Source organism: Notechis scutatus, chromosome 1 (genome assembly GCF_049901735.1).
Source record: "Notechis scutatus isolate UNSWTSFEM ecotype Mainland chromosome 1, rNotScu1.2, whole genome shotgun sequence".
Taxonomy (NCBI): Eukaryota; Metazoa; Chordata; class Lepidosauria; order Squamata; family Elapidae; genus Notechis; species Notechis scutatus.
This window is the reverse complement of record NC_142009.1, coordinates 324,583,824-324,609,081: the sequence shown is the minus strand read 5'-3', so window position 1 is coordinate 324,609,081 and position 25,258 is coordinate 324,583,824. Positions and strand designations below refer to the sequence as shown.

Here is a 25,258-nt window from a genome sequence, read left to right as displayed (position 1 = left end):
TATGTGATCACATTTGTGACCTTGTGATAAGTCGAGTCAATGAAGAAGCCATTTGACAACTATAGCAAGAAAGGTCATAAAATGGGGCAAAACTCACTTAACAACTACCTTACTTAGCAATGGAAATTTGAGGCTCGGTTATCATCATAAATTGAGGGCTACCTCTAACAATTGTGACTATGAAACAGGATACCGCCTCATTCAGACTAATAAGCACCCAGCACGAAGCATCTTGTTTTAAGCTAAGACGCTGAGCTTGTCAATCAAAAAGATCGGCAGTTCGAATCCCTAGCACTGCGTAATAGAGTGAACTCCCGTTACTTGTCCCAGCTTCTGCCAACCTAGAAGTTTGAAAGTATGTAAAAATGCTAATAGAAAAATAGGGACCACTTTGGTGGGAAGGTAACAGCGTTCTGTCTGCCTTCGGTGTTTAGTCATGCCAGCCACATGACCATGGAGACGTCTTTGGACAGCGCTGGCTCTTCAGCTTTGTAATGGAGATGAGCACCACGCCCTAGAGGCGCAAACGACTAGCACATATGTGCGAGGGGAACTTTTACCTTAACTCTGGAGGCATGCAGAATTTGTGGATTCCACACAAATCCTGCAGTTCTGCTGTAGGCTCCCCAACCTGGTCAGGGGGGGGGGGGGGGGTTGCATTGAGATCAAAACTCACAAAATCCTTAGCACATCTGGAAGGCACCAGGTTAGGGAAAGCTACTGTAGCGGACACTCAAACTCCACCACTCCCAAGGCTGCCTCTGGAGGGAGATGGCGATCGCTCCCCAGGAAATATCTGCTTCCCAGTTGTCTTTATGATTACAGATGGGCCGAGAGCCGCCTGAGAAGGGAAACTCCAGTCAGCCACTTCCTGAATTGATTTTCCGCTCAGCATCCCGCAGCAGGAAATGTGGCTGTTTTCCCAGTGTGAAACCTCTATGCAGACAGGTCTGCCAGGAAGGAGAGAGAGACTGGGGAGTGTTCGGTGTCCATGCTCTTTCTTTTCCCTAGACCAATCATGCGGGATCCCCAATTTGTAGAATGAAAATAGAACAGAAGAAACAACACTCCACCCAGGCCTTGTTCAAAACCCTTTCACTCCTCTTCCCCCTCTTGGAGCTTCACTGAAGAGGATCTCTGCTAATGTCATTGAATACAACACAACTGGCTGGCTTCATTGATTGTGGTAGTAAATCTTTTTAAAGTCACAATGGCTCTGTGTGTGTGTGTGTGTGTGTGTGTTAGTGGACTATTTCAAGATATGGAAAACAATCAGTAAGGAGACCCCAAGGGTGCTTTTTTTTCAAGAGGCAATTGGACTTTCTGGTTTTTCCTTGAAGACGTTTCGCTTCTCATCCAAGAAACTTCTTCAAGAAGCTTTGGGACAACCATGACCTGGATGACTGAGAATCTCTATACTCAGTAAGGAGGGTGTTTCTAGATTATTATTATTTTTTTGGTGGTCTAGCATCCTGGTTCCTGTAATAGTCACCCAGATTCCCACTCACCCACCCAAAAGTCAAATGCAAGGTCCAAAGACAATAACTTTTCTTTCATCTCTAGCATTTAATATTCATTAGTGCAATGCTTCTGAGTGAGGTTGCTTTTTTGCTACCAAAAGAACTAATAAACTCAACTATTTCCATGAATTTGCCTGATCTCTTTTGTGACTATTTATCCTTCCTTCACATAATTGTTGAGAACTTTAATCCAAATGATATTACATTGTAAAGTTGATGGGAGCCGCTTAGTCACTTGTTTAGTGGGAGAAGCTGATTATTACATTTGGCGGGACCTCTTCAACATGTCTTCTACCCTTCTGCCAAAAATCCTCTCTTTATCACCACCAGTGCAGCTTCTAACCCTCAATCAGTGTTTTTTCAAACTTGACTGGGGAATTCTGGGAATTGAAGTCCCCACGTCTTAAATATGCCAAGTTTGAAACACAGTGCCTTAAATAATCTCCCATGGCAGCCTCTCCCTTAATCTTCCAGGAGCGTTGTAAGTGCAGAACTACCTTCAGCCTCTGGATGGCGCCATGTGCTGACTAGTTCACAGCTGGTGGGTCTCCTTCACTTGCCAATACAAAAATCCTTGAAGATGATTGCCAAGAGCTCTTCGGTGCCCACTTGGCCTGTCAGCCGCCCTAGTTGTCGCCGTGCCAGTCGCAGCTGCTCCGCAGCCAACACCAGGTCCGTAAGCTGGTACTCAGCAAAGGATCTGAGGGCCTCCAAGCACTTCTGCAAGCTGAGCTGGTGACGTGCTTGTGTTGGACTGGGGGAACCAGTACGAGGATCGCCACACCTGCAGAGTGAGAATATTAAGATTTGCAGTTCTTAAATAGATGATTTACTGGCATGTATGAATTATGCTGGGTTGTTACTTGCGTTAATAGGACATGGGCAGCATCTGAGCAACTACAGTTGAGATACACAGAAGAATGTAGGTAGATAGTCTTCAACTTATGACCATAATTGATCCAGAATCACAATCATAAGTCATGGTGGTCATTAAGTAGATCATCATACGACTATACCTGTTTTTGCAACCTTTTTTGTGGGGGTTATTAAGCAAACCTATTTTATTCAACGGGCGTCTTTTTTTCCAGAAACTGGGGATAAACACCAGAAATCAGCAAAAATATTGAAAATCACAGTCATCTAAATATGAACTGGTCGTCAAATCATCCAAAACGCAATCACGTTTCGTTGTGGGGGTGGGCGGTCAGTGAGGCCATCAGAACTTCAGAACTGGGTTGTAAATAGCTCTTTGGGGAGGTCCATCATACCTGCAAATGGTTGCTAAGTGACTGCTTGTTAAGCAAGGCCCACCTGTATGTACACCTAACGTTAAAGATTCTATCTCTAATTTCCAACAGCTTAAATTAAGATATTATCTCAGGTCACATCCACACAGCGTCTTTGGTGTGTTCCTCTCTCATTGTGGAGCTGGCAGGAAATATTGCCCTTTATTCTGTAGCCACCACACAACCCCACTTACTACTGTGTTTCCCTGAAAATAAGATCCTGTCATTCATATATATATATATATCAGATGAGATTCTGCCGAAACGTTGCTACAACTTTAAAAGCACAACTACAATGACGTGGGAAAATACCCGAACAAAGCTGAATGCCATACATGTAAGTACCCGCGAAAACTTAAGAAAACAAATATAAATGTAAATGTAAATGTAAATATAAATATAAATATATATTTGGCCATCAAAAAAGGCACAAGGTCTTATTTTCAGGGGAAGTTGTCCACTGACTCAGCTCACTTGCATGCGTCGCCCCCGGTCTCCTTTTCGCTGTAGGTGGCCTTCAGGAACTTCTTCTGTGGCCAGCAAAGCCGGTAAGGCTTTCCTGAAGGCCTCTGCAGCTGATAACAGAACTCTGGATCGATCCGGAGCTCGGTTATCAACTGCAGAGGCCTTCAGGAAAACGTTGTCAACTGCAGAAGAAGTGGGCCGGTTGGGGTATGCGAGGCCTGGCTGCAACTGTCTGAAGGTAAGTAGTATGGCAGCTCCACCCCCTGCCCCCATCCCCCACCCTAGCTTAATTTTTACCCGTCCACCCTGGAGTGGGTGGGATCTTAATTAGGGCCTATTTTGGGGGGGTAGGGCCTATATTGGGCGCACATGTAAAAATCAAGCTAGGACTTACTTTCAGGGTAGGTCATATTTTCGGGAAAACACAGTATGTACCCCCAACAAGCCTATGCTGCACTGTTCTCTGTACAGCTTTAATCCACAACATTCTAAGGAACATGGTCGGCAGTTCCCTCATCGGATAGTTCATCCACCGCCCAACATCATCCACCGTGTAAAAAGTGCAAGTCATGGAGTTTTTAAATGTATGTTACTTACAATATATACATCCACCCTCAATTCTCCCCACTGTTCCCCCCCCTCTGTTCTCACATGTGTGCCAGCTGTTTCTGCAATGCATTCAGGAAGGCCACAATCCCATCTCCAGTTTTGCAGGACAGCAAGCAGGCAGGGCCTACACCAAGCCGGTCACAGGTCCTCAAGAGATTTGCTTGGTCTTCTTCTCTGAGTAGGTCCATTTTGTTCAGAACCAGAAGGTAGGTCTGCGTCTCATTTAGCTCGTCGGGAGACAGGACATCTACCACGGACATCGTTAAGTGGTCATGCTGTTCAGCTGCAACTTTCCCATCCAGAATGATCAGAACCAGGTCAGCATCGCGGACTCTAAAAGGAAATAATTAAATAATAATAATCAAGTCTTAATTCCCTCCTAAGCTACCTCCTCCAAGAATTGTTAATTTCCTAATTATAATCTTCTCTTCCGAGAGCCATCTTAAGGTTTATTTTAAGAGACATCCCCAATGAAAAGATGCAGAAGCTTTCCCCATAATGCAGCCTTGATTACTACACGTATAAAAACAAGGTGGAAAGGAAAGGAGCTTAAGAAATTCCTCTCTGGATTCCTCCCTTTCCTCTGTTTTGTACATGATGATAGCCAGATGTTCTGTCTGGACCGCATTTATCATGGCTCCAAATTGATGTATTTTTTCTCCTACATCCTTACCCTGCACACTTTCTGCTAGGAAAGCAAACACTACTCACTAACCTTTTGTGGGTGTTTGAGGTCATGTGGTTTTCACTGTATGCTGGGAACTTCTAACTCCACACATCTTAAAGTTGCCAAAGTTGAGAAACATTGGACTAGTTTTTAAAAAAAGATGAATCCAGTGTTTCGTTCTTCTTATTTTTTTTTTAAATGTCTAGCTCAGTGGTCCCCAACCTTTTTTGTACCAGGGACCGGTTTCAAGCAGAAAATTTTTGCAAGGACCGGGAGGAGAGAGAGAAGGAGGGGGCTTTTCCTGTCGCCGCAGCTATTCCGAAGCGCCCGTTTCACCCCACCCCCACCCGCCCGCCCGCCCGCTTCAATCCACAGTGTCCCGTTCTGCCTGCCTGCCTGCCTGCCTTCGTTTCTGGTTGTTTGGGAGCAGCTTGGCTGAGAATAATAACTATTCGCCTCTTTTACTCAGCCGAAGCTGTTCCGATTCAACCATTAACGAAGCAGGCAGGCAGGCAGAACGGAGCACTGGGTTGAACCCAGCGCGGCTGGCGGGCGAACGGGCGGGCGGACGGGGTGGGGGTGGGGAGAAACGGGCACTTCGGAGGCGCTGCGGCGACAGGAAAAGCCCCCACTTCTTTGAAGCAGTTTCTTCCTGGGCTGGTGGAGGAGCGAGAGAGCGACTGAGAGAGCTGACCCAGAGAGAAGGACAGGCTTCGGTTGCTTCCTCCCTCCCCTTCTTTCATTTGTGTCCTTGATCCCGATCCCAGCAGCATTCACGAAGGTGAAGAAAGCCGCCATTTTTTAAAAAAATTCTTTGCGGCCCGGTAGAGAGTGCTCCACGGCCCGGTGCCGGTCCGCGGCCCGGTGGTTGGGGACCCCTGGTCTAGCTTTTCACTGTTAAACTTATTAAAAAAGAAAAACCACCACGGAGAGCAGCAACTAGTGACGGCAAGGAAAGGTGCATTCCTGCCACAGTACAAAGTAGTTACAGGTGGTCCTCAGCTTACGACCACAACTGAGCCCAAAATTTATCTTGTTAAGCAAGACATTTGTTAAGTGAGCTTTGCCCCATTTCACGGCCTTCCTTGCCACAATTGTTAAGTGAATCACTGCAGTTGCTAAGTTAGTAACATGGTTGTTAAATGAATCTGGCTCCCCCGTTGTTTGTCAGAAGGTTGCAAAAGAGGAGCACATGACTCCCAGATACTGTGACCGTCATAAATGTGAACCAGTTGCCAAGCATGTGAAATTTGGTCACCTGATCATAGGGGATGCTGCAAAGGTCGTTACTGTGAAAAATGACCGAAAGTCACTTTTTTCAGTGCTGTTGTAACTTTGAATGGTCACTAAATGAAGTCGAGGACTACTTGTAGTTGTACAGATGGTCCTCCACTTATCACAATTGAGCCCAAAATTTCTGGGGCTAAGCAAGGTGGCTATTAAGCGAGTTTGGCCCCCATTTTACAGCCTTTTTGGTCACAGTTGGTAAGCAAATCATTGCAGTTGTTAAGTGAATCATGTGGTCATTAAGTGGATCTGGCTCCCCCCCCGTCAGTTTGCTTGTCGGAATCCGGCTGTGAAAGTTTCAAATGCTGATCAAAGGACCCCTGGACAGTGCAATTGTCATAAATATGTCAATTTCGTTGTATTTATACTGTGTGTATATGTACAATGACAATAAATAATTCAATTCAATTCACTATATGCCCGACCAAGGAGAGAGATTCAACCTAGAAATAAGGAGAAATTTTCTGACAGTGAGAACAATCAACCGATGGAACAGAAGTTGCCCTCGGAAGTTGTGGAAGCTTCATCACTGGAAGCTTGCAAGAAGAGACTGGACGGCCATCTGTCAGAAATGGTGTAGGGTCTCCTGCTTGGGTGGGTGGGGGGGGTTGGACTAGATGACCTACAAGGTCCCTTCCAACTCTGTTATTCTGTTAAGGTGCCAAGGGCCCAAATTTTGATCCCGTGGCCATGGGGATGCTGCAACAGACATGTGACAACCAGCCATAAGTCAGTTTTTTTTCAGTGCTGTGGTAACTTCAATTGGCACTGAACAAATGGTTGTAAGTTGAGGATTACCTGTAGCAGACATGTTTGCCTGCAATGAAATTAAGTACTGCAGGCAAACTAGACATCATTGCTTTGAATGAACACAGTTAGATACGCTAGTTTTGATGTGTAGCAGGAAAAGACAGGCCGAGGTGGCCTTCCTGGGAGGAGTGGGGGCCCAGGGATGAGTAGAAGATGAAGATGCAGCCCAGCCCTCACGCTTTTTTGGATAGTTCTTCACCTCAGAAACTTGCTTTCTGGATCTAAATCTGTTTCATTGGGGTCCTAGGCCAGGTGTTTGCCTGTGCCTAACCACAGCAGAAGCACACCTGGCTACCTGTTTGTTCAGCTGTGTCCCCGTGAGATTGCCTCCACCTCATACCCAGACCATGAGACAGGAAGATTGTCCATAACGGAACTGCAGTTAAAGCAGGATTTTCCTTCTTACTCTGACGCACTCCAAACGCAGCTTCAAAATGCATTAAAATCTATCGGGCTCTGTCAGGCATTACACAGTGACTGCGGATGGAGGCAGTCGAAGCAGGAAAGGGATGGGTGAGAAGGGCAGCCAATTTCATGCCAGCACAGGTAGTGTTCAGCTTACAACCCCTTGTTTCATGAGGGTGTGATTGACTTAACAGCTGCAGTAATTCACTTAATAACCATGGCAAAAAAAAAAAAGGTTGTAAAATTGGATGCAACTCACTTATTTCTAAGCCTTGCTCAGTGACGGAAATTGTGATCCCAACTGTAGATGTAAGTTGTGGATTACTTGTAAAGTATTTTTTGCTTACTCAAGGATGGATGGATAGCACTCTTCCTCAGGAGAGGGGAAAGGCCACTAAGATAACCACAATTAACCACAATTAATTAGTGAAATATCTAGAGATAATTCAGCTTTGACTTTTCATAGCCACATAGCTGACCGCCATGGGAAACTGGGTGTTCCCACCTTACATTTCCATGTCCTGTATCAGGGGCTTCCAACCTTGGCCACTTTAAGACTTATGGACTTCAATTCCCAGAATTCCTGGCTGAGGAATTCTGGGAGTTGAAGTCCATAAGTCTTAAAGTGGCCAGGGTTGGAGACAAGGGTGGGTTTCTACCGGTTCTGTCCACCTCTGTAGAACCGGTAGCTCTGAAGAGCAGCAGACATAGAACCGGTTCTATGTCTGCTGATGTTTTTGCCCACCCGCCCACCTGGGCTCTTACCTGATCTTTTTTTCCTGATTTTTCAACTTCAGCTGCGAACGAGGCACAGCTGCAGTTAAAAAAACAAGAGGGCTGTTTCAAAGGCTGCTTCTCTGCACACAGCATGTTGATGATGATTTACAGGCCCGCGGCTCTCAGCGTGAAGGGAAGCTTGTAAATCCCAAGCAGGTAGTTAACCCTGTCGTATCCCACCCCTGGTTGGAGACCCCTATCCTATATTGTAATATTTGCTGCATGGTAGAAGGGCGGCTCCCAATGTATAAGCCCCTCCCATTCTGATCCTCCCCTTCCAGAGTTCCTTTCACCTCTGCCGAGCCCGGCTCACTCCTTCCATCTCAACCATGTCTGTGGTCTCTCTCAGGCCTGCCGTGTCGCTCAGCACCACAGGGAAGCCACCAATGTTCAAGGCAGTCTCTACCACATCTCGCGTGGTCCCTGCCACCGGAGAGACTATAGCAGTTGGCTTTTGACCTAGAGGTTGTATCAGTCAAGAAGGGGGAGAACGACAGTGGGTGAATTCACACGATATTCTTCGCTTAGCTTAGTTACAAAATTTAACTCTCTTGCTCGGTTCTTGCAATACAATGAACCATAATCTAATCCAGGGATCTCCAAACTTGACAAGTTTAAGACTTGTGGACTTCAATTCTAGAATTTCTCAGCCAGGAAATTTGGGGAGTTGAAGTCCACATGTCTTAAAGTTGCAACTTTGGAGCTCAATTGTCTGGATATGCCAACATTCTAACACAAGATTTAAAAAGATTCTCTTTAGAGATCCAGTGATGTAGCAGGGACAATGTTGAATCAGATCCAGTGAGATCCAGGTCTAATCCACCCTCATCTACCAAAGCTCATTGGGTGACTATATGCCAGTCACTCTCTCTAAGCCCAACTTCTGTCCCAAGATTGCAATGAAAAAAATTGGAGGAAGGGGCTATGGTACTCCCTTAGACAAACTCCCAAAGAATGGGTATAATTCTAAGGAACAAATACATTCACTTAAACTCAGCATTTTGTCTGAGGCTGCTAGGTCTTAGCTATCTTGGTTAAAGCTACATATACTAATCCAAGCCATAAGTGTAAACTCTTAATTCCCGAAACCCCTGAGGAGACTTTATATGTGATTGTTGGAAATAAATACTATATTATTCTGATTTGTTTTGCAGCATGCTCATTTCCTTCTAGTTAATTTTTTAAAATTTAAAATAACACTGGAGGAAAGATAAGCTGTGAGGGAATATCCACGTATTGGGAATCCCAGCCATTAAGAGTTTCCTGAACCATAAGTGGTTGCCATAACATTAAAAAGGCCAATGTAGTTAAGAGTTTCCCTTAAAGTTAATGGGCAATTTTTTTTCTGAAGGACATCTGAACTGTTATATATGGAAATTTGCCTTATACACCTAAGAATATAAAGAGCAAGATTGAAGCCATGTTTGCTCTCTATCTGACCTGTTAAGAGAGCAGAACAATTATGAAATTTGTTGTTTTGCTAATGTCCTGTCTGGTTGCGAAATAATATGTCCCTGGGGCATCTTGACATCATTGATGATCTCTTGTGTAATCTTTTAAGTAGAGAACAGGAAATCTGAAGATAAATGGTGAAGTGAAGAAAGTTGGGGAACTTCCAGGGACGCATGGGAGGAATTATAGAAAAATACCCATGTCATTCCTATGACAACCTCTATAACTTCTATGTATGGAAAACAGGAAGTGTTATGTAACCATGTAATTATGATAAACCTATATAAGCTGTATTTACTAAAAGGGAAGGTCTCCTCTCTCCCAAAATGGTTTTTGGGGTTAGGAGTCCGGTACTGCAGTATCTTATGTAATAAAGCAGCCTATGGATTATCAGATTATCATAGTCGGTAGTTTTAATTATAGTATATTCTCTCATGAACCCTCCCTAAAACAATTTAAACAAATACAAGCAAACGTTCCTTGACTATTTACAGAATAACAAAAAGCGAATTAAAACAAGTCTCCACAAAAGGGTAAGAAGGAACAACAGGGAAAGGTCTTAACGCACTTTGGGTGAAAATACATTTGCTTTGCATATTATTGGTTTGTTCGTGGTTTGGTAAATATTCTCACAGCATAGTCATGTTGACCTTTAATATTATGCCCAAATGAATCTTCCTCTGATGTGTAGCGGAAAGGATTCATTTGGGCATAATATTAAAAAATATTTTTCCTATCTGACAGCTTGCCTTTACCTGCCTATGATTTTTAATCATTCACTAGACAACCAATGATCCATTGGGTCGTCCTTTGTCAATATTTCTTTATTTAAAGAGATAAACACAGGCAAATGACTTTCAGTTGCCTTCCAGTTTCTCCAATGACATTGCTTGTGGAAAGCAGGCAGAGAGTGTCACCTGACTGTGATAGCATTGTAGTGGCCACAAGTTTGCAAATATAATTGGTCTGAGGATTCTAAAAAATTTAATTCCGTAGACGTAATGGATCTTGGATTTGTACATATTCTTTAAGTTAGCATACTTAAGAAACTCTGATTCAGAAATTGCTGCCCAATGATTCACTGTTTTGGCTAATCGAAGGTTCCAAACAGACAGTAGAGTTTGGGTAATATATACATTGTATTTACCAGTATAGCACACTCCAGGGAACAGGTTTGAGTGCTATGTCCGTTTGCCATTACCATTCCCTTGCAATGTTTACTGATTTGGGACATTTATGCAGTTGAGACATTGTTGAGGGTCCTGTAATTTCTCTTTCTAGCCCAAGATTAAAAGCAGCTCATTTTTTACCTCCATCTAAAAAATCAGTCCAGGTGACAGGCTGCAGTGTTTTTCAATTTTTATCACTGTTAAATGTTTGGATGTCAACTATAAAATTCTCTGGGCTGGAGGACCACCAAGATTTTCACCTGATATTTCTTTTTTATTTCACCAGCCTATCAGCCAGACTATTTTTTGACAGAGGTTTATCTGTCTTGCACAAGACCCTTCTCCTTGTGGCTTGGGCTTTCAGAAGACCTGTAGACCTGTGTTCAGTTGTCAAAGAAAGAGATGAGTACCAATAAAGGAGAATATTATAAAGGAGAACATTTGTAGCCCAGGGATGAAATGAGGCACCCCTGATGCTCCCTGAGCTTAGTTTTTTTTCTTATAGACTAAAAAGTCATAAAAGCCAGTGTATTAAGCAGGATGTACTGTAATGGAAGCAAGAATGGTTTGTAAAAGGAGAAAAGAATGAGAAATACTGTGAACAGTATCAGTGTAAAAATACCTTTAGATTTCCTTTTCTTTTTCTTACTTCATGCTTTAATTATTATTTTTTTGCTTACAATTTCTTATTCTTTTTAATAGTTTTGTGTAACATTGCTAAAGCTATCTTAGGATTGCTCTTTGTTACTCCAAGGACAGTAGTGTTTTTAAAATGGACTTCCTTGTTATTGTTTTATTTCCTTGAATTCTTTCAGAACAAATCGTAGTATTGTTAATAGTCTAACAATATTGTTTTCCTGGGGGAATCTTTTTACATGCTCTATTATTAAACAAAACTAACAGATCGGGAAAAGGACCCTGAACTTTTCACTAGAAGACATATAGTACATACAAAGATACAAATTTGAGTATTTAGAATTACTTGTATTATTGAGAAGGGAAAGGATATTCAAACATAATCTCAGCCTTGATACGCAATTCTGTCAGTGTTACATCAATTAAATAGTGTCATATACTATTTCTGAAAAATTGGATTTTGAATGTTTTTCAATGTCAAAAGGGTGTTATGGGATAATTGAGGCATTAAAATTGATTTTAAAAATGACAATTAGGAAGATTTAGATAGATGTTGTGATTTTTACTTTAGACCATGATACGGATTTTTTTTAAAAATTATGGTTGGTCACATAGACCAGGGCTGTCAAAATCATGTCCCGCGGGCTGGATGCATCATGTGCTGGCTATGGCAACTCATTCAGCATTGTTATAACATTGAGCAGTTGCTGAACAAGTGGTAATTAATAGAGAACTAGCCATTAGTCTAGATCAGAGGTGTTAAACTTTCTGGCCTGGTTTAGTGAAGGGGAAAAAAAGTCCCGATACATCATGTGATGCTGCTGTGATGATGTGAGTTTGATACCCTAGACATAGACAGTCAGATATTTAGACAGTATTTGGCATTTTTATCCACCTGTCAACTCTTTCTGAAGGACCTGGGATAGGCAGCTGTTGTTGTTTAATGGTGTTAAAAGTACTGTTTCAGGATGTAAATTGTTCCAAGTAAAGCTGCCCTTTGCATTGGACCAATGGGGATTTTGTCACGGCCAATGGTGTTCAAATGATGCATCAGTTCAGTGGTGGCTATCCTTTTTGGGCTCCTGTGCCCAAAATTGTGTGCATGCTTGCACGCTCGTGCTCACATGCCAGCACCCAGAAGGCAATGTGTACCCCCCCCCCCCACATGCATGTGCAATCCCCACCCACCCACTGGCCGGTTTGAGGCCTTTTTCGGCCTCCCAGAGGCTTCAGGAAGGCTTCTGCAGGCTTTTCAGGCTGAAAACTAGGCCTGTTTCGTCACTTAATGATAGTCATAGGGTTCAATCAACAATCAAATCATACTAGGAAACAGTCAAGTGGGAGGGGATGGGTGATAAGGAGTGGTGAGAAGATTAACAGTAATAGTAGTGTACACTTTGTAAATAGTTGAACAGTGTTGAGGGAATTATTTGTTTAGCAGAGTGATGGCTTTTGGGGGAAAAACTGTTCTTGTGTCTAGTTATTCTGGTGTGCAGTGCTCTATAACGTCGTTTTGAGGGAAGGAGTTGAAACAGTTTATGTCCGGGATGTGAGGTGTCTGTAAATATTTTCACAGCCCTCTTTTTGACTCGTGCAGTATACAGGTCCTCGACTGAAGGCAGGTGGGTAGTAATTGTTTTTTTTTCCTGCAGTTCTAATTATCCTCTGAAGTCTGTGTCTGTCCTGTTGGGTTGCAGAACCAAACGAAACAGTTATAGAGGTGCAGATGACAGACTCAATAATTCCTCTGTAGAACTGTATCAGCAACTCCTTGGGCAGTTTGAGCTTTCTGAGTTGGCGCAGAAAGAACATTGACAACTATCATTAAGTGTTGTACGTTATGATTCTTGATTCTTAACGAATGTACCTTTTCTTTATGTATACTGAGAGTATTTAAACCAAGACAAATTCCTTCTGTGTCCAATCACACTTGGCCAATAAAGTATTCTATTCTATTCTATTCTATTCTATTCTATTCTATTCTATTCTATTCTATTCTATTCTATTCTATTCTATTATTCGTCTGGTATTTCTGCAAAAAACAGAAAATGATGAAACGGGCCTAGTTTTCGGCCTGAAAAGCCTGCAGAAGCCTTCCTGAAGCCTCTGGGAGGCTGAAAAAGGCCTTAAACTGGCTAAAAATCAACTGTGAGGCGTGCACATGTGCAGTGAGATAAGCTTGCCTGCAGCTCGCATGCCAGTACAAATGGCTCTGCATGCCACCTGTGGCACGCATGCCATAGGTTCACCATCACAGCACTAGTTGTTTGAGAATTGCACCCCATGGTGACTATTACTATTGGTACTTGCTTTCTTTTCTCACAGTCATTCTATTTGCAGGCCTTTGTACTTTGTGATTTTTCTCCAGTTCTTTCTTTTCTCTTCTAGGCACTGCAATGCCCACTAACCAGGTCTTTTTGTCTTGCTAACTCACAACTGTTAAGTCTAGGGTGCTTTGTGGCAGGTACTTGCCTGAGATGTCTTTATTTATTTATTTATTTATTTATTTATTTGTTACTGTTTCAGTTTGTTCTGTTAATGAAATAATGCCAAAATAAAAATTAAAACATGATTGCAGCCTTCAGAGGGCTCATGTGATAACTATTCTTTGTGTTTATGGCCTCAGATTTGTTTTTCGGGGTTTTGAGAAGGTTTCTCTAAAAAGGAGATTGATGAACCTTTCGTCAAAATCCTGAAAGACTCCTGCCCTCCTCTCCCTTGACCACTCTCTGACTACCCATCCACCCATTCCACCATTTCACAAGCCCCCAGTGCTACTCACACAACTGGTTGAGAAGGCTGCTCTTCCCAGCATTAGCAGGTCCTGCAATGACTACATGGACTCCATCCCGCAGCCTCTGCCCACGGCGGCCATCTTGCAAATGCTCCGTCAGTTCCTTCTCCAAGGCCTTGACAGCGTTTTCCACTATGGAAAAAAAAGACCATCGTGGTGGATGCATTGACCGTCCCTTCCTCCATCCCTGGCTTCTTTCCCTCCTTAACACTGCCGTGGAAGACTAGGATCTTGCAAGAAATCCTTTGGTTTCTTTCCTGGAGCTCATGTCTATGGAGATTCTCAATCATCCAGGTCATGGTTGTCCCAAAGATGCTTTTCAAAAATCAACTGGACTTTCTTGCTTTTCTTTTTGTTTTCTTCCCTGAAGATGTTTTGCTGCTTTTCATTCAAGGAGCTTCTTCAGTTCTGGCTGAATGGTGGAGAATTCCATATCCTTCAGCCAGAACTGAAGAAACTTCTTGTATAAGAAGTAAAATGCCTTCAAGGAAAATAAAAAGTTGAGTTGCCTATTGAAAAGCACCTTTGGGATTTCCTGCAGTGTGTTCACCAAAAAGCAGATTGGCCTCAGTGGGTTTCTAACAGTGATTTCCTAAGAAAAAGAAAAGAATAAACACAGGGATGTACAAGTATTGTAGTACATATGTGCAAGGAGTGATTAAAAACAACTCAAGGGTGGCCACAACTGAGTTATTGATACTCTGGTTGCTTTTTATGTGTGTGAAGGTAAACAGATGCAGCTTGGATTGTGCCACTGTGGCTGACATCTTGCCTTTTTTTAACCATACCCAGAGGATTCCCCCCACCCCAGCAGGAGGACCCACCTTGATCAAGGACATCGTCCTCAATATTGTCATCTTCACTGAAGTCGATGTAGGCCTCCAGATGAGCCAAGGTCTGCAGAAGAAAAGGGCTGAGAGCTATTTTCCTTCAGGGGGAAAAGTGGGGGAGGGGGAGGAGGCTGCAGAGAAAGGATGTTTAAATATTTATGGAATATTTGATGACTTTTCCATATAAATGAGTCTATCTAATAAATGAGCCTGATAGAATTAGCCCGTCAGAAAAGGCCCTATTAAAAGGCATAAGGTTTTATGAGCTAATATGACCTCGTACATCAGCCTAGTCACTCAATGCATGAAGTGAGTAGCAGCTCATAGGGCTGGAAGGGACCTTGAAGGTCTTCTAGTCCAACCCTCTGCGCAAGGCAGGAATCATTATATCATCTTGGAAAAATAGTTATCTACTCTTCACTTGAAAACCTCTTATAATGGAGCACTCACAACTATGGGAGGCAAGCTGCTCCACTGATTAATTGTTCGCGCTGTCAGGAAATTCCTCCTTAGTTCTAGGTTGCTTCTCTCCTTGATTAATTTCCACCCATTGCTTCTTGTTCTGCCCTCAGGAGCTTTGGAGAATAGCTTGACTCCCTCTTCTTTGTGTCAGCCCCTGAGATATTGGAACACTCCTCTCATGTCTCTCCCCTAGTCCTTCTTTTCATTAAACTAGACATACCCAATTCCCAGCAACCATCTCTTTAAATGTTATAGCCTCCGGTCCCCTAATCATCTTTGTTGCTCTTCTCTGCATTTGTTTTCATGGTTAAGGCAGGACTTGAATTCAGGCCTCCACTTTCTAGCCTGCTGCTTTAACCACCTGAAGCCAAGATGGCCAAATAAAGGCTATCATACTCTGCCCATGTCATGCAAGCTGACTCACTTGAAAAGTCAATCATGCTTATGATCGTTGCAGCCATCTCTGTGGTCACGAGATCAAAATTCAGATGCTTGGCAACTGCCATGTATTTATGACAGTTGACATATCCCAGGATCCTTAGATCACAATTGAGACCTTCTGACAAGCAAAGCCAATGGAGAAGTCAGATTCATTTAACAACCCGTATTACTAATTTAACAACTGCAGTGGTTCACTTAACAACTATGGCAATGACGGTCGTAAAATGGGGCTAAACTTATTTAACTGTCTTGGTTAGCAATGGAAATTTTGGGCTCAATTGTAGTCTTAAGTCAAGAACCACCTGTATTAATAATTATTTTCATATTTCTATTTTTACTACGTTATAAGCCACCTACCGGCACTTTGAATAGCAATGTGGGGCAGCATACAAATTCAATAAACAAAATAAACTGTGCTGTTCCGGTTTCTAAGACTTCTAAACACACTCTCACACACAGAGACTGTTCCTTGCCTTGGTGAGGGTGTCAGTCCAGCGCTGATAGAGCTGACCCAACTCCCCATCCATCTGACGTAAGGCCTGCCGACGCTGGCCTTCCGTCTCAGCATGAATCAGGTCTCCTAGGCCTTCAGCTGCTGTGAGGTCTAGCTTGCCATTCTGGAAGGCCCGTTTGGTGAATTCTCCAGGTTCAGCAAAGCGCAGCTCTGGAAGTGCCCCTGAAATCAGGAAGAGATTTTCCACAGGGGATACTTTACCTCAGGGGTGTCAAACTCAAGGCCCAGGGAGTGGATCCGGCCTGCAGGGTACTTAGATCTGGCCTGCGGGACCGCCCTGCAAACAGCGAAGGACTGGCCCACGGTGCTTCTGCCAGTGAAAACGCCTGTTTTCGGCTGCCAGGGCCTCCTACAAACCCCCTGCCAGTGAAAATGGAGGCCAGGAGGGCTGCATGCAGAGGGCTGAGGTCCATTTTCACTGGCAGAGGGTTGTAGGAGGCCATGGCAACTGAAAACGGAGCTTGGGAGCCCGTTTTTGCTGGCAGAACACTCGGGTCACCATAGGTACCCCCAACAGGAGTGATGTCAAGCTGGCCATGCCTACCCCGGCCCCCTGAGGTAAAACACAACTCTGATGTGGCCCTCAATGAAATCGAGTTTGACACCCCTGCTTTACCACTTTTCCCCACTAAAGAGATAACCTTCCCTTGCACCCCTAAAAATGGCTGGGAAAGAAGGATTAGCCAAAATATTGAAAGACCCACCCAAAGCATTCAAGACGCCGCTCACCACAGCTGGGCCACCATGCACATGGAACTCAACGCTGTCCTCGCCTGTGAAACTAGCTGGTCCTAAAGAAAAATAGCAAAGTTGGAATTAACTCAATCAATTACAAGGCCCATTCAGTTCCTCGAAGAGAGGCTTCTGCTTCATCCCTTAAGAGAAACTTAGAATCATATAGCTGGAATGGACTTTGGAAGTCTTCTAATCCAACCTTCTGTCAAAGGCAAGAGTCCTTATATCATCCCAGACAAATGGATCTCCAATCTTTTCTTGAAAACCTCCAGCTACGGAGCACCCAAAACTCAGGGAGGCAAGCTGATCCATTCATTAATTGTTCTGTCAGGAAATTCTACCTCATTTCCAGGTTGGATCTCCCTCTGAAGGGCTTCCACCCATTGCTTCTTGTCTTGCTTTCACGTGATATGGAGAATACATCAATATCCTCTTCACTGAGGTATTAGAAGACGGCTATCATGTCATCCTTAAGGCTGCTCTTTGTTAGGCTAAACATACCTAGTTCCCTTAATCGTTCATTGTATGATTTAGCCTCCAGAGCCTTTTATTATCTTTGTTGCTCTTCTCTGCACTCTTTCTAGGGCCTCAGTATCTTTTTTGTATCATGATAAGCATTTCATAAAAGTGTCCATGATGGGTATTCAAAAATAGACTGTCCTCGATCTGCAGGGCTTAAAGTCTGCAACTTTAGACTATCCTGGCTTAAATCATTCAGACAAGAATGATAAATTCAGGTGGATGATGGCACTTTTTAAGCCAGGGATCAAAAACATATCCTCCGGCAATTATTTAACCACATTAGGTAAAAAGATAATTTCACACATCTTGAATTCATCTCTTTCTGATCAGAAAATACTGACTTCTGGGGGTCCCAAAGGTGCTTTTTCAAAAGGCAATTGGACTTTTTCTTTCTACAGAACTGAAGAAGCTTTTTAAATGAAAAGTGAAATGTCTTCAAGGAAAAACAAAGTCCAATTGCCTTTTGAAAAAAGATATCTTTTGGACAATCTTGACCTTGACGACTGAGAATCTCCATAGACACTGACTTCTGATATTGTAAGAGGAGAAAAATGTCTCTCTTTATATTTTCTTCAAACTGGTTTTACCAGCTTAAACTATTTTTCCATTTGTGTTTTCCTTTTCCAAAGATCTTTCCTGGAAAGAAAGAGATTTCCTTTCTTGCTTGTTTTTGGATCCTGTTTTGAGTATAAATTCAGATCAATCTCAAAAATTGCTTTCAAAGGCTTAGGCTAATCAAAGATAATGAGAGAACAGGAATTGAGCAACGGAATATGGAATATGGTACTGTTAGCTGAGGCTGAAGCTGCCATACTTAAAGATGAAGGAGGCACATAAGCAGAGTGGACAAAAAGCCAGGAATCTTGTCTAAAAGATCCCTTTGGGAGACATAAGAAAGAAACAAGTCCTTAAAGGAAACAAAGGAAAATATGTCACTTGAACCAAAGAAAGGCCTAAACACATGGGAATCCCTCCCGCCAAGTCCCATCAATTGCTACCAAATTTGCAAATCAACAAGGCAGGACTAACTGCCAGTCTACAATCTACTGGGTATAAACAGGCAGCAAACCCCACACTCACTACCACTGAGGATGTTATCTAGGCAGGTAATGAAACATCTGCAAGCAAACAACCAAGCTCAGAGAGCACCAAGGACTCTCTTACCATACAACAAAGAGTAGCATTCTTGGAATCCCTGTTTCTTGACCTTACTATTTCAAAGGGCTGACAGATGATCAATATGTTAAGTATTATTTATGTTCTTTTTATGACCTTGTAATCTCTTAATTTGGGTAGAGTCGAGGCAACTGAATGGAGCTGAGCATTTAATGGCTGGATGCCCTTCCTGATGCCTATCCAGAGTTTACAGCAGATATTTTCTTCATGCCCTGCAAGAGAAACATCTGTCACCATCTATGACTGAACTCTCAACCTTCCGAATGGGATGTGAGCATCTTCATCACTAGGCCACCATGCTGCACCAGCCAATACCTTAATTGGACTATAGCAATTAAGGTATTGGTCTACATGCAGCTGCCTTTGAAGACCCTCTGGAAGCTTGCAGTGGTTCAGCATGCCAGGCAGTGATGAACATGTTTAGTTTGATTAATACAACACCTCTACATTTGGAACTGCATTAGCTTCCAGTCAGTTTCTAGGTGCAGTTCAAGACATTAAATTTCCTACTGGCAAAGTCCTACATGGCTTACGATCTGCTTATGCTGTAAATCACCTGCTCTAAGACGAATTTCTCCATCCTGTCAGATTTGGAAGAGAAGACCTGCTATGGTCCTGTCCCCAAGGAGTTCTATCTGCAGAATTGCTTTCAACTGTAGCATTCCTTTGTGGAAAATATCCCTCTCTCTCACTCTCTCTCCCCCTCCCTCCCTCCCTCCCTTTGTGTCATTATGTTTTTTTGTTCATCTGTTATTTTAATCCTTATTTTTGCTGCACATTGCTCAGTCATTTGGAATGGAGCAGCACAGAAATATGAATAGTACAAATAAATAAACACAATAAAAGCTATGCATTCCAAAGGGCACCAATGAAAATGATCACCCAGCAGAATTTAAGTCCTAGACTGAGCTAGGACCAAAAGGAATGCTACTTATTCCTTTATTGTGGCAGGTAATTTGCTCTGTTTTGTAAATTGCTGGGTTCTTGGTGTCCTTTGAGCTTGGGTGGCCTTCTGCAGACATTTCATTACTAAGCTCAATGATATCACCACTCTTCCGTGCTCTGATAATCCAACCTAGTAATGAAATGTCTGCAGAAAAAACCAAGTTCCGAGAACACCAAAAAACTCAACAGTTCACCCCTGAACTATGTAGAGTCTGTACTACTGGAACTTCTACTATCTGTACTTGCTGTTCAGTCTGAGAAACAACCTCCTTTCAGTCTAATTAAATGTGACATCTTTCATGTGGTAGCCTCATGTAGAAGGTCTTTTCTGTGTTTCATGTTTTCCCTCAAGGGGGGATTATTGCATTAACTGGTTGCTTCAGCTGAACTTTATAATAACCATCAATTTTCTTCACAACGATTATGGAACGTGCCTTCTTCCTTCATAGGTTACAAGACCCCATCTGAATGTCTGATTGCTGTAACAATTTAGGGCAAGAATTACAAAAAATACTACCCCAGAGGAAGACAGCTGAGCATAAACAGCAAACAAAAAAGTGCTTATTAGAAATAACAAGGTCCACAAAGCTAATGAGAGCATAATACCACTGCAGAAAGGTGTGGCTCTATAAACAACTTTTCAAATATAAACAGATATGCTGCTATGAAGGATTTTTTGGGGGGAGGGATCAGAATAGAGCTGGAAGAGACCTTGGAGGTCTTCTAGTCCAGCCTCCTGCTCAAGCAGGAGATCCTATACCAAGGGTTTTCAAACTTGGCAAGTTTAAGACTTGTGGGCTTCAACTCCCAGAATTCCTGAGCTAACATGATTGGAGGAGGAATTTTGGGAGTTGAAGTCCACAAGTCTTAAAGCTGTCAAGTTTGAAGACCCCTGTCCTATACCATTTCAGACAAGTGACTGTCCAGTCTCGTCTTAAAAACCAGTGATGAAGTAGCCACAACGTCTGAAGGCAAACTGTTTCATTAGTTCATTGTCTTCACTGTAGGTAACAGTGGTAAGGGCACGTTGCTCACCGGTAGATAGTTTCTCCTCAATTCCAGGTTGCTTCTCTCCTTGATTAATTTCTATCCATTGTTTCTTGTCCTGACCTCTGGTGCTTTGGAAAATAAATTGACCCTTCCTTTGTGGCAACCTCTCAAATACTGGAATACTGCTAGCATGTCCCCCAAGCAGTTAGAACAGAATGATTTATATTTTTAGCATATCCCAGAAGTCACTTTAAAAACGACTCTATTCCATAATAATGGCACTATTCCACCTGAAGCATTTTAAGGAGATGTGAAAAGATGAATATTTAGATCTAAAAAGTCATAGATAGAAGACCTTTACCAGCTTGGAACCTGGTCTTGCCTGTAGAAGATAAGAACTTAATTGCTTATTTAAGACCAGAAAAGGCTCTAAAATTATTCAATTCCTATGTTAATTAAAAGTAATTCAACTTGATGGGCACTAATTTTGGCTTTGCTGTTTATATTTATAGATAAATATGCCTATTTACTTGTAATGATAATTCCCATCTTTACAAAAGGGAATTCAACAAATTGCAGACTCATCTCTTTGCTTAATTAACTGCAAATGTGATGCAATGTCAGACATGTGTGTGTGTTTGAGCGACTGAGAAGTGGAGAGATTGATTGGTACAGGAGAGCCTCCTGGTGGAAAAACAAGCTGGCTTCCAAGAGGATTATTTTTACTATCAACCAACATCTAATCTTCTAATACTTAATAGAAATATATTAATCATTAGTAGATAGTGGATTTTTTTAAATCAACAGAGGGGAAATAATTTCTCTTACCATAATGTAGCTGAAGTAGAATTCCCATATTTCTCATGTATTTATTTCAATACTTGATCTATCTTGAAGGGCTGTTATAGTGCTGAAAGCCTAATCACATTCACTTTTCCTCACTCTGATACCACAGAGCATCAAAGTGAGGCAATCTTGAGCTTCTTTCTCACACTCTGTTTTCTCACATTAAGCTCATGTTTTACTAATAGCTTTCATACACTGTCTTCAAGGGCAACTTTATAGTCCTCTACAATGTGATAGGTCCAGCCTACATTCACTGATTATTTTCAGTTTATAACAAGTTACAGTAACTGCATAACATACAAGTAGTTCTCGAATTATCACAGTTGAACCCAAGATTTCCCTTTGTTTGATCCCTCCAATAAGTATCCATAATCTAATGCTTCCTCATTAGAACTCTGACCCTGCCATTTGGGGGGGGGGGAGGTGCAATTATTTTACATATCCATCTATTTACATATCCATCTATTCAATTGAGAAGGACATTGCCAAGACAATAGAGAATTATGTACCAGAAACTTAAAGCTTTAATGTTGGACGAGAATCAGTACAACAGATATGCTTAGATACTTTAAAATTCTAACCTGGGAACCATAATACAAGGCCTCGGTCCAGGATTTCAGAAGAGCTGGGATCACAGATCCTACGTAAAGTAGCTGTTCTTGGAAGTGGCGGTTCCTTTGTCCCAGTCATGCAGAGCAAGGCTGAACAGCTAGCTGGGCCACTGGTTCGAATCACAGCCACTCCACATTTTCCTTGGCCAGAAGACAAAGCAAAGATGGTGTCCCTCTTTGCAGCCTGGCAATATAACCTGAAAAGCGGGAAGGAAAAAGAAGAGCCAGTTTGGTCTAGTGGTTAAGGCATCAGGCTAGAGAACAAGAGTGTACGAAAATCAGTGCATTTCTTTTGATGATGACAAACGTGTCATCCACGTAGCGGCCCAAAAAGGGGAGATAAATCATGAAGCTACTCCAATACAATGGAACCTCAGGTCGCGACCATAATCTGTTCCAGGACTATGGTCACAACCTGATTTGATCATGACCGGAAGCATGACCGACTGTGCATACACGGACAAAAGTTTGAACAGACTGTGCATGCGCAGAAGGGGAAATTGGCATGGAAAGGGAATCTGCCGCGGTGGAGTTTGTTTGCCACCCGATTTTTGAATCGTGACCCGAACCTTCTTCACATTCCAAAGATAACTATGTCCATTAAAAAATATTTCTTTGGAGGTCTGGGTTTGGTAAGTCATGGCCAGCAGAAAGAGAATCGCGGGAAAGTCCTGCTTCGCCGAAATGCTTCCGATCCAGCTGGATCGGAGGCAGCCCTGTTGGCGAGTAAGATTATTAAGGAGAGGAGATCCGATAGGGGCTTGTGGGGTATCGCAAACCCCTCCTCAGCCAGCTAATACTCCTTTTCCCAAGGGAGCTGGGCAGGTCAGCAATGGCCGACACAAAGAAATTTCTTCTGCAAGCCAGTAAGATTGCAGGAGGAAGTCGGAGAAAGTGAAAGTTTTTGGCTGAACTGGGACAACAAGGAACCTTTAAACACCCTGGAAATTTATATCATTGATCCTCATTGCTCTTATTGGGCGAGAAGTTAAGAGTGAAAGTACGCCTAGACTACATATTATGGGCACTCATCAATTTTGTACAAATAGGGTTGCCCAGTCCACTCCATGGAGCTCTTGAATCTCTTTAAGAACTAGAAAGCTGGCCAACAGAGAAAGTGAAATATGCTCCTGAAACGGTTATAACTTACAGAGGCAACTTTCTCTTCTGTTGGATTCCTGTCTTCTTTGCAATTGTTACAAAGGCCTGACTCTTTTAGAAGAGAAGGCAACGGTAAGGCAGGCAGAATTAGCCTTGATAAGACCACATTTGGAATACTGCATTCGGTTTTGGTCACCACAATGTAAAAAAGATGTTGAGTGCAGAGAAAAGCAACAAAGATGATTGGAGACCTGGAGGCCAAAATATAAGAACAGTTGTAGGAATCAGATATGTCTAGTAGTTTAATGAAAAGACAGACTAGGGGTGACATGACAACAGTGTTCCAATATTTGAGGGGCTGCCACAAAAAAAGAGAGGATCAAAGCACCAGAAGGCCGGACAACAAACAATGGATGGAAACTAATCAAGGAGAGAAGCAATCTAGAACTAAGGAGAAATTTCCAACAGAACAATTAATCAGCAGAACAACATGCCTCCAGAAGTTGTGGAAGTTTTTAAGAAGAGATTGGACAGGATGCAATCTGGTTTGGCCACCGGGACTAGAGGTTTCGTCTTCTGAGCTTTTGGCAGCTCCGGTGGTCTAGAGGTGGAGCTCTTGCCTCACAATCAGAGGCTGTGAGTTCATTCCCAGGTAGAGGCTAATATTTGGAATAGACTCTCCTGCTCTAGCACTAGATCAGTGGTCGCCAACCAGTGGGCCGGGGATCACTGGTGGTCCACGAGAAAATGTTGGTGGTCCCAAAATGCCCCCCAAAGCAATTAACCCAGGCTGCACGGGAACACAAGGCTGTGCCACCCACATGGCCCGTGGGAACACAAGGTTTGTGTCCCTTGCATTGCGAACAACACGAGGTAGTGAGGGGAGGAGGGAAAGGGTGGAGGGGGAGGACTCGCCCCACTTGCCCCACGTGCCTGGCGTGGCCACCGGGCTGCTTTCTGCTTCTTTCTTCTTCTGCTTTTGGCTGCATGCAAGGAAAGCAGCAAAAGTCTTTCTTTCTCTCCCCCAAACTCCACCAGAAATGAGTCTTTGGGACCCTGCAAGGCATCCTGCTCCAAGAGGCTGCACCAGCACGACAAGTCTCACAAAGACTCGTGGAGGTGGAGTTTGGGGGAGAGAAAGAAAGACTTCTGCTGCTTTCCTTGCATGAAGCCAAAAGTCTCTTTCTCTCTCCCCCTGAGAACAGAGCTGGAGACAGTATCCTGTGATCTCAAATAAAGAATGGTCGATCAATAGGAAAACGGGGTGAGGAATTTTCCTGAAGACATTTTTGGGGATTTAAAATTATGAGTTTGGTGGTCCATGAGGTCCAAAAGGTTGGCGACTCCTGGACTAGATGGCCTCCAAGATCCCTTCCAACTCTGTTATTCTATGAAAATTGGGTCTCATGCTGGAGCCCATCCTCAGGGAACTTCTCTCACAGGAGTCCGAAAGCTCGGAAGATGAAACCTCTGGTCCTGGTGACAGAGCCAGATTGGATCTTCCAACATTATTCCAGATACATACATTTCCTTTCATTCGTTAGAAATTGGACAGCCATTTGTCCAGAATGGTATTTGCCCAAAATTATATAGGTATTAGGCTCTCCTACTTGTGTAGGGAGACTAGGAGACCTCCAAGGGCCCTTCCACCTCTGTTATTCTAACCCTGCCCGCAGGGAATTGCACACCAAGAACATTACCTCTTTTCACGTGCCTTTTGAAAGGCGAAACTTCGTATTTAGAGTCACCCACCTGCAGAAGAGCTTGCAAACCCTTCGACTTCTTACAGGCAACAGCCTTCTCTGCAAGAAAAGCCACATCGCTCCCCAGCAGGAATTAGAGCAACATCGTTCCCTTTCCCCCTCGCCAATCGTCCTCCCCGAGTTCCCTCCTGTCCAGCCCTTCTCCCCTATGCAAAATCCCCACGCTTCCTTTGCTACCATGACCTGACGTTCACCTTTGGCTTCAACTGAGGGCAACGTGCCCTTTTGTAACGTGATTGGTCGAGGGGGAAGGAGGGCGGGGCTTCGGAAAGGGCGGGGCGCCACGTCCTCCCTTTTAATAGTATTGTGTTGCGGAGTCGGTAACTCACCGCCTTACGCGTCGTGTACCGATTTCTTTCCGTCCGTTTACATAGGCGATAAACAATACGTATGCAGAGTAATCTTGCATAATTCCATATAATCTTCAGCCTTTTGGGGGTGAGGT

General features: G+C 43.2%; 1 protein-coding gene across 1 annotated transcript; it reads right to left on the bottom strand.

The window, feature by feature from the left end:
• Positions 1-1,546: 1,546 nt before the first annotated feature.
• On the bottom strand, positions 1,547-25,021 carry GTPBP3 (GTP binding protein 3, mitochondrial). The gene is made up of 9 exons (XM_026670978.2): positions 24,803-25,021; positions 21,920-22,146; positions 16,829-16,915; positions 16,084-16,286; positions 14,702-14,774; positions 13,866-14,009; positions 8,120-8,285; positions 3,923-4,213; positions 1,547-2,304 (listed from the first exon to the last, which is right to left on the bottom strand). Exons 1-9 carry the CDS (start codon positions 24,991-24,993, stop codon positions 2,073-2,075), a joined length of 1,614 nt encoding a protein of 537 aa, XP_026526763.2. The 5' UTR covers positions 24,994-25,021; the 3' UTR covers positions 1,547-2,072.
• Positions 25,022-25,258: the final 237 nt, after the last annotated feature.